The sequence below is a fragment of the Fistularia commersonii genome, chromosome 7 (genome assembly GCF_037954325.1).
Source record: "Fistularia commersonii isolate RoL2024-O1a breed Wild chromosome 7, RoL_Fcom_v1.0, whole genome shotgun sequence".
In the NCBI taxonomy this organism is placed as follows: domain Eukaryota; kingdom Metazoa; phylum Chordata; class Actinopteri; order Syngnathiformes; family Fistulariidae; genus Fistularia; species Fistularia commersonii.
The window spans coordinates 5,500,165-5,517,500 of NC_141290.1; the positions used below are offsets into that span (position 1 = coordinate 5,500,165).

General features: G+C 44.2%; 1 protein-coding gene across 3 annotated transcripts in view; it reads left to right on the forward strand.

Annotated features, from left to right (window-relative positions):
* LOC147232461 (metabotropic glutamate receptor 8-like) overlaps positions 1–17,336 on the forward strand; it is a 54,911-nt gene that overhangs the window by 9,925 nt on the left and 27,650 nt on the right. For all 3 annotated transcript variants that reach the window (XR_015106360.1, XM_086149308.1, XM_086149307.1), the window contains exons 3-4: positions 5,829–6,045; positions 17,092–17,227. Coding sequence is in view for 2 of the 3 variants with exons in the window: in XM_086149308.1 (XP_086005434.1) it covers positions 5,829–6,045; positions 17,092–17,227 (353 nt within the window). In the remaining variant the exon portion in view is untranslated. The remainder of the gene's footprint in view (positions 1–5,828; positions 6,046–17,091; positions 17,228–17,336) is intronic.

Below are 17,336 nucleotides of genomic sequence, written 5' to 3' on the forward strand. Positions count from 1 at the left end.
TCCTGGGTCTTCCCCTTGGTCTCCTCCCAGATAGACATGCCCGGAATACCTCCCCCAGGAAGCGTCCAGGAGGCATCCTAACCAGATGCCCGAGCCACTTCATCTGACTCCTCTCTATGTGGAGGAGCAGCAGCTGTACTCCGAGCGCCTCCCGGATGACCGAACTTCTCACCCTATCTCGAAAGGAGAGTTCGGCCCCCTGCGGCCAAAACCGCTTGTATCAGCCGCTTGTATGCGCGATCTTGTTCTTTTGGTCACTACCCACAGCTCGTGACCATAGGTAAGAGTGGGAACGTAGATCGACTGGTAAATCTGGCTCAGCTCTCTCTTCACCGCGACAGACCAGTACAGAGTCCGCATCGCAGCACATCGATCTGCCTGATCTCCCGCTCCATCCTCCTCTCACTTGTGAACAAGACCCCAAGATGCTTGAACTCCTCCACTTGGACCTCTTCCCCGACCTGGAGCCGCACTTTACCCGTTTCCGATTGAGCACCATGGTCTTGAATTTGAGGGTCTTCATCTGCAGTCCTGCGGCCACCAAACTGGATCCCTTCAACGCGCCTAGAAATTCTGTCCATAAAAGTTATGAACAGAATCGGTGAGAAAGGGCACACCTGGTGGAGTCCAACTTTCACCGGAAATGGGTCTGACCTACAACCAGCAGTGCGGACCGAGGTCTAACACCGAACATACAGGAACCGAACAGCCTGTATAAAAGAGGGTTCAGTACTCAATACTCCCGGAGCACCTCCCACAGGATATCCCTCGGGACACGGTTGAATGCCTTCTCCAGATCCAAAAAGCACATGTAGACCGGTTGGCCAAACTCCCATGCCCCCCGAGGACCCTACTGAGGGTTTAGAGCTGGTCCACTGTTCCACGAGTAGGACCAAAACCATACTGCTCCTCCTGGATCTGAGGTTCAGCTACCCGGGAGACCCTCTTCTCAAGTACCGCTGAATAGACCGTACCAAGGAGGCTGAGGAATGTGATCCCCCGATAGTTGGAGCTCACCCTGCCGTCCAACGGTTGAACCCCGAGGCGCCGCGACGGCGGGGGGGTAATCAATATGCCCACACCTGCCCGGCGCCTCTTGAAATTCCATAGTTAATAAAGAGTCCAATCCCTCTCGAGAGGCTTGGCTCCAGACCCCATGCTGTGCATCGAGATGAGTCCAACTATATCTAGTTGGAATATCTCAGCCTATACACATATATATATATATATATATATATATATATATATATCTAAACAAAGGGAACGCTTAAACAACACAATGTGACACTAAGTCAGTCATACTTCTTTGAAATTAAACTGTCCACTTAGGAAGCAACACTTGACAATCAATTTCCCATGCTGTTGTGATAATGGAATAGACAACAGGTGGAAATTTTAGGCAATTATCAAGACACCCCCAATAAAGAAGTGGTTCTGCAGGTGGCGACCACAGACCTTTTCTCAGTTCCTACGCCTTCTGGCTGATGTTTTTGTCACTTTTGAATGCTGGCGGTGCTTTCACTCTTGTGGTACTGTGAGATGGAGTGTACAAGCCACACAAGTGGCTCAGGTAGTGCAGCTCATCCAGCATCAATGTGAGCTGTGGCAAGAAGGTTTTCTGTGTCTGTTAGTGTAGTGTCCAAAGCATGGGGGCACTACCAGGAGACAGGCCAGGACATCAGGAGACGTGGAGGAGGCCGTAGGAGGGCAGCAATCCAGCTAACTACACTTTTGTGCAAGGAGGAACAGGAGGAGCACTTTGGATCATGAGCTGTTCCAATTCTTCTCCAAACTTTCTTCTTCCCATCATTGTGGTACAAGTTGATCTTAGTCCCATCTGTCCAAAGAATGCTGCTCCAGAACAGGACAATTCTGGCCTTGCTATTTTTGATTAATGGTTTTGCACCATTCGTGCTTCTTCACTTGATTGGACGTCGTGAAGGGATTTTTCTTCTCCATTGAAAGGATTCTGCGATCGTCCACCGCTGTTGTCTTCCGTGGACGTTCAGGCCTTTTTGAGTTCCCAAGCTCACCAGTGCACTCTTTTTTTTTTCCTAACAATTTACCAAACTGTTGATTTGGGCACTCCTAACATTTCCGCTATCTCTGATGGATTTCTTCTTTTTTTTTGGTCTGTTTCACCTCCATTGAGAGCTCCTTTGACCGCATGTTGCGTGTTCACAGCGACAGCTTCCAAATGCAAACGCCACACCTGGAATCAACTCCAGACCTTTAACTGCTTCGTTGATGACAGGTTACTGAGCGAACAGCCCATGCAGCCTTGTAATTTTTTTGCAGCCTTCTGAGTCAATTGTCTGCAATTCTTAAACCCGTGCTCCAATTTGGATGTGAATACTCAATGATTATAGCTGAGAGTCTGCACTTTAAGTCAATATTATTTACATAATTGTGTCCTCAATATGTTTTCATAAACAGCCAAAATAACAAAACTTGTGTTACTGTCCAAATATTTCTAGGCCTAACTGTGTATACATACACATTTATACCTTATCAAATGATGTTTTATGTCTTATCTATATCTATATCCACTGTATCTCATATCTATATATCTGTATATCCCATACCAATATTTATATTCATGAATTAATTAATCTCAATCATATCTCTATACCTTTTATCACAATATCGATATATTGAATAATAGCTCATATATATATACAAATATATATATACTGATAAAACATACCTGTTTTTAATTTAAAATATCTGATTCTATATCTATATTTAAACCTTAAATCTGGTTAATTCAGCTCAATATAGTTCAAATATATATATATATATATATATATATATATAGTCTATATCATACACACCACATATTTTTTCAATTCAGATATCTAAATCTATACATCTATATATCAACGTCCATACATTTGCATTTCTATATCTCATGGTCTTTAAGTTGACATCTAATCTATCTCCCAAAAATATATTTTTTATTAATTTATCGAAGTCGATTGTTATAAAACTCATATTTCCATATCTTAATGCCTATATTTATATCTTATCTATTGTACCTGACTATACTTATATGCATGTATCTCTATATAGAGATACATCTCTCTATATAATTTATTCTTTTAAATCTACATGTCTTTTTATCGATATCTAATCCATCTCACAATATATATATATATATATATATATATATATATATATATATTGATTCTTTTCAAAATAATTTGTCTCTTTCACATCATCCTTATATATAATTATTACAAATTATCGCAAAATAATTGGCTCAATGCTGACATGCAGTTCCACTGGCGACCACTAGGGGGACGCCTTGAGTGTTGTGATTACAATCTGACACGTCATCAGGCTGAGATGTTACCTCAGGAGGTCAACCTGACTCCACCCCTGTGGTCAGCTCACTTTGACCCTTCTCCTTTCTATTTTTTTTCACCATGAAAGGATGTAAACAAGTCATGGCAGCCATCTTTAATTGACGCAGCGTCTCTCTATCTCTCTCTTTCTCTCGAGAGGGCCATTAAAGCAGATAAACGAGCCAACAGCCTCGGCGGGATAGATGGGGGGAAGCAATGTGGCGGCAGATGCTCGTAAATTAACAGCGGCAGCTAATGAGTGACAACGATGAAGATGGATGCTAACACTAGCCGCCTGGTGTGGAGAGGCGCTGAGGAAAAACAACGTCCCGTAACGGTTGTTAGGCGTGGGGGCGAAAGACAGACCACGGGAAGAGGTTAACCTGAGGCCAGACTTTCTGGTGGTGAAACGTCTCAGATGCAAGGTAAACCCCAGGATCAACAGGAAGACAAGCAGATGCCCACTGCGAGATCCGCGTAATGTTCCGTCAACATCTGCAAGACATTTTCCCAACATCTGCAAGATGTTCCCTTAACATCTGTCTGATGTTCCCTTGTTATCAGGAAGATGCTCCCTCACCATCTGAAAGATTTTCCTTGAAGGTCTCAAAGATGTTCCTGCAACATCTTTGAGATGTTAAAGGATGTTAAAAAGACATTCCCTTGACCTCTGCAACATGTTCCCTTATCGTCCACAAGAAGACCTCAACATTTGCAGGATTTTCCCTTGATATTTGCAAGATGTTCCCTCAACGTCTCTTAGATGTTCCCTCAACATCTACAAGATGTCTCATTAATGTTAGCAAGACCTTCCCACAACATCTGGAACATGTTCCCTTAGCGTCCGCAAAAAGACCCTCTAAAATCTGCAAGATGTTCCCACAACGTCAGGAAGACATTTTGTTAATAGTTTCAAGAACTTCCCTCAACAAATGCAAGAAGTTCCCTCAATGTATGCAAACCGTTCCCTCAGGATCTGCAAGCATCCCATAATATTTCCTCAACAAGATGCTCCCTCGTTGTTTACAAGACGTTCGCTCGGCAAGAGGCTCCCTCAATGAATGCAAGATGGGACCTCAACATCTTCAAGACGTTGCCTCAACATATGCAAGAATCTCCCTCATTGTAGGCGAAACGTTCCTTCGGCATCTACAAAATATTCACCTGATATCTGCCAGATGTTCCCTCAACATCTGCAAGATCTTCCTTCAGCTTCTAAAGGCGACCAAAAGCATCTGCAAGATGTTCAAGCATACCTCAACATCTGGAAAGAGATTGTATGCAAGGTACAGGAACTCATTGTGTTTAGCTCCAGACGCTGATTCGAAATGTCGTAATATTTACGAGAAAAATCGTAACAGTTTCAAAAAATACAGTCTCGACATCCATGGGAAGAGTAAGGGAAAGGTTACTCTTCTGAATTCTGAAATTGGGAAACTTAGAACACCGGGAACATCTAACCATCAGAACACAATATAGTGCCATTGACCTCCACTTCTCTGTAACCTCCACCCAACAAGGACCTCCACCCTTCAGTCAGCTTCCACCTTCAGTGACCTCCACCCCACAAGGACCTCCAACTTTCAGTGACCTCTACCTGTCATGGAATCTGAAGGTTAACCTTCTTCCGCAGCTCTTTGTATCTACAGTCCAGTCCCTGGTTCACCTCCTGTCAGTCGGACATTCGTATTGCCGTCAGGTTCCTGCCTGTCCATTTCCCTCCACCTCCTCCTTCATCTCCTCCTCCTCCACCACCTCCTTCTCCTTGATGAATCCTAATGATGCCCTCAGCGGTGTTTTGGCTCCCGACCCCAGTACAATCAATCACGCCCTACGATTGTCCTGTCAGAAAACAATCATCCGGGATCCACCACCTGGTCCGCCTCCTTCCATCACTCTTCAGAACTTCAGAACTTCAGGTTCCAGCTGGCCTTTGGGTTTTGAACCCCTTCTTCCTCACCTCCTTCAGTTAGAAGTCCAAGGAGAAAGTGGAGGTTTCCGGTTCCTTCTGCTGGTTATTCAGCCAACTCAATGCCGAAACCACTGATGGACCTTCTCTCAATCATCATTCTCCAAGAGCTTCTTGTCCGTGATTGACAGCTGAGCCATCCGGGTTAAACCCCGCCCCTCTGATGGGATTGGCTCCGCCTCCTCGACGTTGTTGGTTTCTTTAAAGGGCTACTTCAGTTTTTTTTTACTTTCACCTTCAGAACTATTCAGTGTTCTCTTTTGTCTCCTCAGCTCGAGGACATTCCGCGAACATGCCGGAACAAGGTTCTTGATGTTTGTCCCCAAAATGCGGGAGCAATTTATCATAATCGTGAATGATTAAAAGTAATCATCTTCCTTTAAACATGTGAAGAGAGTAAATCAGATGATAATCTGTTTTTTTACATCAAAGCAGGAAGTAAACAGTGGCAGCAGTTGCGAGTGTCGTAAGCTAAGCTAACAGACGCTAATGGGCGCCGATCATCTCCACAGATTCCTCAGATCAGCTACGCTTCCACGGCACCTGAGCTGAGCGACAACACCCGCTACGACTTCTTCTCCCGCGTGGTGCCTCCAGACTCCTACCAGGCGCAGGCCATGATGGACATCGTCACGGCGATGGGCTGGAACTACGTGTCCACGCTGGCCTCGGAGGGGACCTATGGGGAGAGCGGCGTGGAGGCCTTCGTCCAGACCTCCAGGGAGTCCGGTATGTGACTACAGGAAAACTACCAAGGAACTACAAATCGATCGGCAAAGAACTACAAATAGACATTATTTTTCTGAGATGTTCTTGTTGGATGGGTTGAACCAAGTTGAAGTCACGGCAGGGGCAAGGGGGGTTAAATACCTGCATTAATGCCGAAGGAGTTCCTGATTAATGCGCCTCCTTCCTGGATCCATGAGGTCGCGCTCCTCCGGCGCTTGCCGTCCCGGCGCCGTTCCGTAAAGGTCAATCCTGAGAATACATTTGTGGAACTGCGCCGGGGGTGAATTATACAGACAAGCTCATTCATTTGTAGGAAATCACTGGGGGGGCGGGGCTTAAACGGCACAAGACGATCAATAGGACGGATGGCACCCCTTCCGAGCGCGTCCTCGCACGATATGGATGGCCGACGGGTTAGATGGCGCCCATGGCCACGGAGCGCAAACAGACGAGACAAGAGATTGGCAAGTAGAAATTGGGGGGGTTCTTCCTCTCTGATCAGATTAGTGGATTATTGATATGGTGTTTGGAGTAGCATAAGATCATTTTGAACGTGTGATTTAGCGGCTAGCTGTAGCCCTATGATTTACTCAAAAGTGGGCCAAGGTTTTGGTTGGCTAAGCTTCAGGTCGTCAAGCTAAGTTGAGATGCTAGTCGTATCTCACTCTTTTGGTCCGACCAAGTGTTAGCTAAGTTGAAGATAGCTAAGCTTCAATTACTTAAGCTGAAAGGTGTTGGGTATTGACACCTGCATGGTTTAGTCAATTTTTTTTCACCACAAAACTAAACTTACTTTGTCATAGCAGAAAAATTTGCAATTGTTTTTGTCAAATACGTAGCTGCAATATGCTAGTTGCAGCTTCAGTTTGGTCATAGCTAGCTAAGCTCATTAGACTGTAATTTCTGGTCACAGCTTGGTACTGTGGTCCTTGACGTCAATGAAGTTTGGCTAACGGTAGCTAAGGTTTAAGGAAGCTCAATCCAGGTTTTTTATCCTCAGATTAGCCACACAGGATGCTTTTTGTTAGCTAATGTTTAGGACCAGTGATTGGCGACCGCAGGAAACGCTTAGGAGCTTAGGAGAAAGACAAGGGGTTTCTTCTCACTGATCAATCTGATTTGTGGAGAGAGAAAAAGGAGGACGATGCACTTTATGCTAGATGTTTTTAGCCTGCTAGCGGAAGGAGAAGGCATAGGTTACAGGCTGCGCTAACGCTAAATGAGGATGTACTAGCTCAAGCAGTTCGAGGATGTCTGTCTGATTGACTCGCAAGCGTTCCGAGATAAGCGCTAACGTTAGCTCCAGATTAAGCACCCGTCTCTGAATGCTCCCCCAAACTGAGAGGGGGAAAAGCTAATCTGGGAGAGAACAGGCCCACGTGTCACCGGTATCGTCATGGTGACACGGCCTTTGACGATCTAATAATAGTGGGAGTATTAATAATCTGCTAATCCTGTTAGCTCTTGAGTAAAAATCCTGTAGCGGACTTTTGCCTTTGAGGCGGAGAGCTGCTCTGGCAGGTCCTCGACCTCCTGCCTGCAGCGATAAGTCGGCGTCACCACCACTGCCACCGCCACCATGCACGCCATGATCACGCCATGATCACGCCATGACCACGCCATGACTACGCCATGACCACGCCATGACCACGCCCCCAAAGCTGAGTTGAAATTCATCTGACATTTAACCCCATATCTGTAATTTCCAGTCATGATTTCTCTTCATTTGTGCATTAATACTTTAATTAATAAAATGTGATTATTGTTGTCAGGGGGCGGGGCTAAAGGGCAGACAGCTGGAGTTGATGTTTTTATTATGGTGGGTCAGAAATGCATCAAATTTTAAAGTGATTTGTGGCCGATATTTAGGGATTGATCACCAATTCTCAGGTAATTAGTTGACAATTTTTTTTTAGGGTTAGGGTTTCCTAATTTTTGGTCATTAATTGCAAATTTTCAAGTAATCTGTTGCCAATTATTTAGTATTTAGGTGATTAGTTGAAGTGATTTATCACTCATTTGTTTGTAATTTATAGTCAGTTTGCAGGTAATTTAATTGCTTGTATTGATTTTGGTTAGTTAATTGTCTGAAAATTTTCAAATCATTTATTATAATTTTGTATTATTTATTCAAAGTGATTTATCACAATTTTTGGGGTGATTGTCAGTTGTAAGTTTATTAATTGTAAGTTATTTCTTGCCGTTTGAATGTAATTTATTACCAGTTTTTTGTTTTCTTCCAATTTTTATGTAACTCATTGCCAATTTGTAGGTAATTAATTGTCCATTGACCATTTTCAGTGATTTTTAAATTTCATAGTTTCCTTATACCTATTAGGTAATTCTTGTTTTTTGCGGTTCTGAATGAGTGAGTAATGGTCAGCTGACGGATGGAGACTCGGTTATGTCATCGGGATGTCATCACCTAGGTGACCTTTGACCTCCCGATGTTAAAATTCCTCTCTGTTTGGTCAGAAAGAGAGTGAGGTCACACTGACCATTGACCCACATTTCACTGTTGGAAGAACTCTGTGTGTGTGTGTGTATGTGCGTGTGTGTGTGCGCACGGACTACGTTGTCCTCGTGCATGTGCGCCTGCCCTTCATCTGTGTGTTTATATGTTTGAGTGTTGCAGTGTTGAGGCTGTTCGTGTGTGTGTGCGTATGTGTGTACACGTGTACACACACACATGTGTGTGCCTGCCCTTTATATGTGTGTTTATGTGTTTGAGTGTTGCTGTGTTCAGACTGTGTCTGTGCATGTATGTATCTGTGTGTGTGCGTACGTGCACTGACAACAGTGTCCAGGTATGTGTGAGTGTGCATGTATGTGTGTGTGTGTGCCTGCCCTTCATCTGTGTGTTTAAATGTTTGAGTGTTGCAGTATTCAAGCTGTGTGTGTGTGTGTGTGTATGTGTGTGTGTGTGTGTGTGTGTGTGTGTGTGTGTGTGTGTGTGTGTGTGTGTGTGTGTACGTGCACTGACAACAAGAGTCCAGGTGTGTGTTTGTGTGCATGCGGTTGTGTGTGTGTGTGCCTGCCCTTCATCTGTGTGTTAATATGTTTAAGTGTTGAGGCTGTTTGTGTGTATGTGTGTGTGTGTGTGTGTGTGTGTGTGTGTGTGTGTACACGTGTACATACACGAACAGCAGTGTCCACATGCATGTGTGTGTGTGTGTGCCTGCCTTTCGCCTGATTGTTGATATGTTTGAGTGTACAGGCTATGTGTCCGCGCATGTCTCTGTATGTGTGTGTGTGTGTGTGTGTGTGTGTGTGTGTGTGTGTGTACGTGCACTGACAACAAGAGTCCAGGTGTGTGTTTGTGTGCATGCGGTTGTGTGTGTGTGCCTGCCCTTCATCTGTGTGTTAATATGTTTAAGTGTTGAAGCTGTTTGTGTGTTTGTGTGTGTGTGTGTGTGTGTGTACACGTGTACATACACGAACAGCAGTGTCCACATGCATGTGTGTGTGTGTGTGTGCCTGCCTTTCGCCTGATTGTTGATATGTTTGAGTGTACAGGCTATGTGTCCGCGCATGTCTCTGTATGTGTGTGTGTGTGTGTGTGTGTGTGTGTGTGTGTGTGTGTGTGTACGTGCACTGACAACAAGAGTCCAGGTGTGTGTTTGTGTGCATGCGGTTGTGTGTGTGTGTGCCTGCCCTTCATCTGTGTGTTAATATGTTTAAGTGTTGAGGCTGTTTGTGTGTGTGTGTGTGTGTGTGTGTGTCTGTGTGTGTGTGTGTGTCTGTGTGTCTGTGTGTACACGTATACATACACGAACAGCGGTGTCCACATGCATGTGTGTGTGTGTGCCTGCCCTTCGTCTGATTGTTGATATGTTTGGGTGTACAGGTTATGTGTCCGTGCATGCATGTATGTGTGTGTGTGTGTGTGTGTGAGTGTGTGTGTGTGTGTGTGTGCGCATGTGAGTGCCTGCACAAATCTGCCTCTTGTCTTTATGGCGTAAGTCCTCTCAACGGTCATCTTTTCTTTTCTTTCTCCCTCCATCTCTCTTCCTCTTCCCTCCCTCCATCCACTGTCTCCTGCAGGAGAACCTTTACTTTCACTTGTTTTTCCTCCCCTGCATTCCTCCTCCTCGTCCTCCGCCATGGCAGTCATTAATTCCCCCCTCCATGAATATTTCATGGCGCTCCTCCTGCTCGTCCGTTCTCCCCTGGGGAGCGAGAGCAGGCCCGTTCGTCCGTCAGCGACGCCCTCACAGGTCGCTGGGACGCCATCTTTACTTTGGTCGTCAGGAACAGAGAGGAAAGAAAAGGCGAAGTTTTGAAGCGAACGCAGGAATTGAAACTTAGACAGAGGACATTTTATTTGAACAAAACTTCAGAATTCGGAGGAATTTTCACTTGAATTTGTTTTGACTATTTTCAGATTTGTGTCTATTTTTTTGTTTATTTATTTCATTGTAGTTTGGTTTGTGTTTTTTTTATTTTTCATTTTTTTCCTCACTTGCTTTTATGTGTGTCTACAGTACATGTGTGCGAGTGCATTTGTGTGAGTGTGTGTTTGTGTTTTGATTTGTATGTATGTGTGTGTGTCTGGTTTCTATGTGTATCTTCGCATGTGTGTATACATTAGTGTTGCTGTGTGTGTGTGCGTTAGCGTTGCTGTATGTGTGTGTGTGCGTGTGAGTTTGTGCGTGTGGACTTTCACATCATCATTTGCTGATAGAGTCCTCAGCTCAGGAAACGGAAACACCATATTTTCAAAATAAAATGACAAAGAGCTGGAAAACAGCCAGATGAGAAAACTCTGGCTCTAGACCACAGAAAAAAAATGTATATTTGTTTAAAAAACTTCAATTTAAACTTAAAGTCAGATTATAAATAATTAATAATGAAAAATATTTCAATAACTAGAATATTCTTTATTCAATTTAAATATAAATATCTAGAAAAATAAATATTGCACTCTCATTAGCTTTAAAATATGGGACCAGACACAAGGATACAAGAATACAAAAAAAGAGAGAAACAAATCAGTTCTTTTGCCGTTATTATTAAATTGAATTAAACTGCTTTGACTAAAAATGATATATATGATAATATATATACTATGATTTTTTTTTTTTTTTTTATGAGACATTCACGGATGGTTGGTATTTTACGGCATCATCATCTGAAACTGACCTCGACATTATTCCTGAAGCACAAGATAGATCGCTGGATGGATGGATGATGGATAGATAGATGGATGGATAGATGTTGAATACAATAGGACTCAATGAATCTTTGAAACTTCGGAGACCATCGCAGGGGCCGCACACGACTCTGCCCATCCGTCGGAGTGATGAGCCGTTGCCTTTGGTTTCATCAGCTGGTCCCACTGTGACAGACCCCCCACTCCCACACCCCGACCCCCCCGACCCCCCCGCCCGTCTCCCAGCAGCAGCATCATTTCAAACTCAGCCGTAATGGACGAGAAAGACAGATGCAAATGTGGGACAGGAAGTGGGATGATGGGAATTATGTGACTTTGGCTTGACCTTGAACCCACCAGGATGCCACCAAGTCCCGGGGGGCTGTTAGCCGTTTGGTAATTTTTTTTTTGCAATGTTTTCATTCATTATTTTTATTATTATTATTATATTTTGTATTTTTTTAATTTATAATTATTTATATCATTATTATTTGTGGGGGTCTACTTTGCTGCCTAACCTTGCCCCCTCCCCCCATCAACAGGACAGATGTTCGGACCGGCTGGGATCAGAACCGGACGCACAGTCCATCGCTCCTCGTGTTTCCACCTCGCTGGCGTCCTAATGGCGTCCAAACGAGCTCATTAGGCGAATTGAAATGTGGATGGTGGTGGGGTTCCTCTTAACATGGAGCCAAAATGTGGACTTCCCGTCATTATCTACGTGGAAATACCCAGGAGAGACTCTGCGGAGGAGTAAACTGAGCCGGGAGTTCGGTTTCGGAGCGTGGATCTTTCTCGAATTTGCTAACTAGCCGCAGCTGGCGGGGTGAAAATACCAGGCGCAAACATTTCCGTTTGGCTAATGAGTTGCAGGAGGCCTGCCTTGGTTTTGCTAATGGCTATTTAACTCTAGCTGAGTTTACTAGCCTTGTTATGAACTTTTAGATCCAAATTAAAATGTTGAGTAGCATACACTGAGTCGGAATGTGTGATTTAGCTTCTAACTTTAGCCCTGCAGTTACTCCACACTTAGCTAAGGTTTAGGTTGGCTAAGCTTCAGGTCATCAAGTTGAAATGAGATGCTGGTCATATCACACATTTTTGGTCGAGCTAGGTTAAGCTTATATATTGTAAGCTTAAGTCGGGATAACTTAACAAATACTTAAGCTAAAAAGACTTGGGTATTGACAGCTGCATGATTTAGTCAAACCTAGCAAAGGTTCACGTAAGCTCAGCTTAATTTTTTTTTTCCCCTCAAAATTGGAAGTACTTTGTCATTGGAGCCACAATTTGCTACTGTTTTTTTCAAATAGGCCTCGGTTTTACACGCTGAAAATGAGATGCTAGATGCAGCTTCAGTTTGGTCAACGCTAGTTAAACTCATCTGATTGTAGTTATTGCTAACAGCTGGACACTGTGGTCATTGCTAGCTTCAATCGATGTCAATGCGGTTTTAGCTAATGTTAGCAAAGGTTTAGGGAAGTAAATTTTTATCCACAAATTAGCCTTACAATTTGTTATCTTTAGCTCAGGCTTAGGTCAACTAAGCTTCAGTTTCAACTTAGCTGAAATGAATTCAGTTAAGGCTACACAAACTTGGCTGTTGTTAAAAAGGGTGCACAGTTCGGTCACTATTATCCAAGGGTTTGGTCAACGGACTTCAAAGTAGAGGGTGGTTTTAGCTGCAAAGTTCATTTAATGTTAGCTAAGGTTTAATAAAGCCAACATCCATATTTCAGCCTCACACGACTTGTTAGTTGCATCCACACTATTTGCTTTTTGTTAGCTAAGGTTTAGGTTAGCTACCCTTCAGTTTTCACAAGCGGCATGTAGACTATGGTTAACATTAGCAAAGATTTAAGGACGCTAACTACAATTGTCTTGTAGCTTCACAGTTGGGTCAAAGTAAGCTCAGGTTTTGGGGCAGCAAGTGAGGCTTCACTTCGGTGAATAAAACCAGGGGACAGTTTGACGTTGAAATCACTGCGATCTTCTGTGTTCTTGTGTCCGCTTGGTGAACACAAGCGGTGGCTTCACAAGGCTACGTCGTATGTGGGTCACTGGTCCCGAGCCAGAACGCACTCTGAAGGGAACACCGGATCGCTAACTGAGCTCCTCCCTGCTGGGGGGGATATGAGCGCTTAGCGTGGGCAAAACAAAAACACCCTGAATTATTCCTGCGTGGTTTTCATGCATTTCTTAATTCCCATTGTTACCAGGCAACACATTAGTTTTCATCTATTTGTTCGTTTGTTTGTTCCTTTATTCATTGGTAAATTAGTCTGTTCATTCATTTATTTCTTTTTATGTATTCATTCATTCAGTTTGTTTATCCGTGCATCCATTGATTTTTCATTAAATCATTCATTCATTCTCTGTTCATTCATTCACTCATTAAATGTTGTTTACTCAATCATCCTTTTGTTCATTCATTTGTTTGCTTGTTAGTTCATTCATTCCTTCATTTGTTTGTTTATCAAATCATTCATTTGTTCATTGATTTGCCAATTTGTTCACTCATTCATTCATTAGTTCATTCAGTCATTCCTTTATTTGTTTGTACAGTCATTAATTTGTTGTTTCATATGTTGAATAATTTTTAATCATGCATTCATTCATTTAGTCATTCATCCATTAATTGTTCAGGCCTCACTGGTTTGAAAAGTTTATTTTACTATCTTTTTTTCTTTATCGTATTCACCACACACACAAACACACACACACACACACACACACACACACACACACACACACACACACACACACACAGATTGACTGTCAGTCAGCCTTGCAGGTAATCAGTGAATCTGTCGGCTCGGAATCAGGTCACCTTCTCTCTTGTTGTCGTCATTTTCAAATCTGCGTTTGAGATTTTCATTTTTAGTACTTTGGAAGTTTCTTAGACATTTCTCTTGGTAGTTCCTTGCACATTTCCTGGCGTACTCCTAGTCATATCCTGGTTTCCTCCCCGTAGTTTGTTGGATCTTACCAGGTCATTTCTTGGTACTCACCTGGTCGTATCCTGGAATCTTCCCCGCTAATTTCTTGGTCATGTCATTGTGGCTCCTAAGATAGTTCCTAGTCATGTCCTGGTCGCGTCCCGCTAGTTTCCTGGATGTGTCTTGGAAGTTTTCATGACCATCTCCCAGTAGATTCCTTGATGTTCCTTGGCAGTTCCCTGTTTTATTTCCTTGAGGTTTTCCAGATGTTTCCTTGATGTATCCTGGTCATTTTTTAGTCATGCCCTGGATATTTCCAGTATGAGTCCTGTAGGTTTTCAGGTATTTCTCGGGTATTTCGGGGATGAGTCCTGGTTGTGTCCTGGGAGTTATCTAGTCATTTCAGTGTTGGTCCTCAAATAGTTCCTCGTCATGTCCCGCTAGTTCTAAGATGTTGCCTCGAAGTTTTCCAGATTGTTCCTTGATGTATCCTAGTAGTTTATTGGTGTTTACTTGTAGTTTCCTGGACATTCCCTGGTGTAGTCCTTGTCTTGTCCTGGTAGTTTCCTCGCAATTTCTTGGATTTTTCCAGATAATTTCTTGGAATTTACTTGGTCATGTCATCGTGGGTTCTCAGATGGTAAGTCCTAGTCGTGTCCAGGTAGTTCCCTGAACGTGTCTTCTAAGTTTTATGGATGTCTCCCGGTAATTTCCTGGGTAATTCCTGAAAGTTTTAATAGTCATGTTCCAATAGTTTCCTTGATGTTTCCTTGTTGTGTCCTGGTAGCTTCTTGGTCATATTCTGGTAGTTTCCAGGATGTATCCAGGACGAGTTCCAGTCATGTTCTGCGGATTTCTTAGATTTCTGTCGGTAGCCATGTCTTTCCTGGTAGTTTCCTGGTTTTGGTTTGGTAGTTTATTGGATGTTTGTAGGTCATTTCTCGTTTTTCTTTCGCTGGTCATGTCCCAAAACATTTCTGATAGTTTCCTGGTCGTGCCATTATGGTTCCTCAGATGGTTCCTGGCCAAGTCCTGGTGGTTTCGTTGTTGTGTCCCAGTAGATTCCTAGGTGGTTACTGGTTGTGTCTCAGCAGTTTCCTTGATGTTTCTTGGTATTTTCCTTCATTTTTCTTGGAAGTTTTCTCGATGTTTTCTGGATGTTTGTTCCTGGGTGTTCCCCAGGATTTGCCTCCTCGTTGTGTCCAGGTAGGTTCCTGGCTGTTCCACGATATTCTCGGGACTTAACCAGGATGTGTCCTAAACAGGTTCTGATAGTTTCCAGTGTATTTCCCTTTCACATCCTGGTAGTATCCAGGATGAGTCCCAGTCATGTCCTAGTGGTTTCCAGAATGTTTTCAGGATATTTGGGTAGGTTTGTACCTTGGTAGTTTCCACGATGAGTCCTTGTTGCATCTTAGTGGTTTCTAGGATGAGTCCCAGTCATGTCCTGGTTCTGTCCAGGATGTCTGCTGGGCGTCTCCTGGTCGTGTCCTGTTAGTTTCCAGGATGAGTTCCAGTCGTATCCTGGTTCTTTCATGGTTTTTTCCAGGATTCCTCCCGGTCGTCCACCAGCCTCCAGTGATCCCTTTTTCCAGTTTGTCTGCGTTTTTCAGTTTTGCAGTGAAAGATCTCCAACACTTTTCCCTCCCAGGAAATCCTCCTGCAGGGATTTACCGTCCCGCTCTGTACGTGTGTGTGTGTGTGTGTGTGTGTGTGTGTAAAGCTCCCTAACCTGATTTTTCCACTTTGATTTTATTCTTAGGAGAATTTCAGGCTAAAAGCTTCTCAGATTCTCAACTGCCTTCTTTATTTCCGCAGGGCTTTTTTTCCCCCCACCGCAACAAAACGTCCTCTTCGTCTTCGTCTTCATCATCGCCCCCGTCCTTCTCTTTGCCTCCGTATTCACCATCTTCTTTGTCCCTGTCTTCATCATTGTCCTCTTCAACCTCTACTTCCTCTTTGTCTTGACTCCCATCTTCATCTCCGCCTTCATCCTCCCCCTTCATCCTCGTCTCTGTCATCATCTTCGCTTATTATCCTGCTTATTATATTTGGCTTTGTCTTCATCTTCATCTTTGTCCTTGTCGTCAACTTCCTGGACTCCACCTTCCCTTTGTCCCCGGCTTTCTCATCGTTGTATTCGTCCTCATTTTACCTTCATCTCGGTCTTCTTAATCGTCTTTGCCCTCGTGTTCGTCTTCGCCACCCTCCTCGTCTTCACCTTTGTCTACTTCTTCATCCCCGTCTTCATCTTCACCGTCATCCTCTCCATCGTCGTCTGTGTCCTCGTCTTCGTCGTCATCTTTCCCTCCGTCTTCATCGTCGCTTTTGGTATAGTTTTCTTCCTCTTTGTCTTCGTCCTCTTCTTCATCGCCACCGTCATCATCGTTGTCCTTGCCTTCGTCATTTTCGTCTTCGTCTTCCTCCCTGTCTCCATTATCGCAGTGGTCCTCATCTCCATCATGGTCCTCGTCCTCATCTTCAGCCTCGTCTTCGCCCTCATCTCCATCATCGTCCTTTGCTTTGTCTTCACCTTCACCCTCGTCTCCGTCTCCTTTGTCCCCCCTCTTCGCCATCGTCATCTTCTTCACTGCCGTCGTTGACGCCTTCATCCCCGTCTCTCCTCCCGTTGTCCTCATCTTCATCCTTGTCTTCGTCCTCGGCCTTCACCCCAGTCTTCCTCATCGTCCGCCTCACAATCTTCTTGGGTGTTTTCCGAGGAGGGAGCGAGACCTTGTAAGATGTCTCCGTCCCTGAAAGTCCACAAAATAAAACCGAATCCTCTTATTTCGAAAGTCCGTTTCCCGCCTTCGCGTTCCAGTGTGTTTACGTAATTCGACGCTCATCCCTATCATGAGGTCACGGGCCGTCGCCGTTGGAAACCGCAGCCTCCGCAGCAGCGGGCGGAGTCGAAAGCGCTGATTCCTCTTCTTCCTCGGTCTTCCTCCCCGCCAGGCGGCGTCTGCATCGCGCAATCGCTGAAGATCCCCAGGGAGCCGCGGGCCGGAGAGTTCGACAAGATCGTCCTCCGTCTGATGGAGACGCACAACGCCAGGGCCGTGGTCATGTTCGCCAATGAGGACGACATACGGTACACACACACACACAGATACACACTGACAGACACGCATTGACGCACGTGCACATAAACCAGGGGCGGCCCGTTGGTCTTTTTAATCCGTCCGAAAATTGGTACAGAA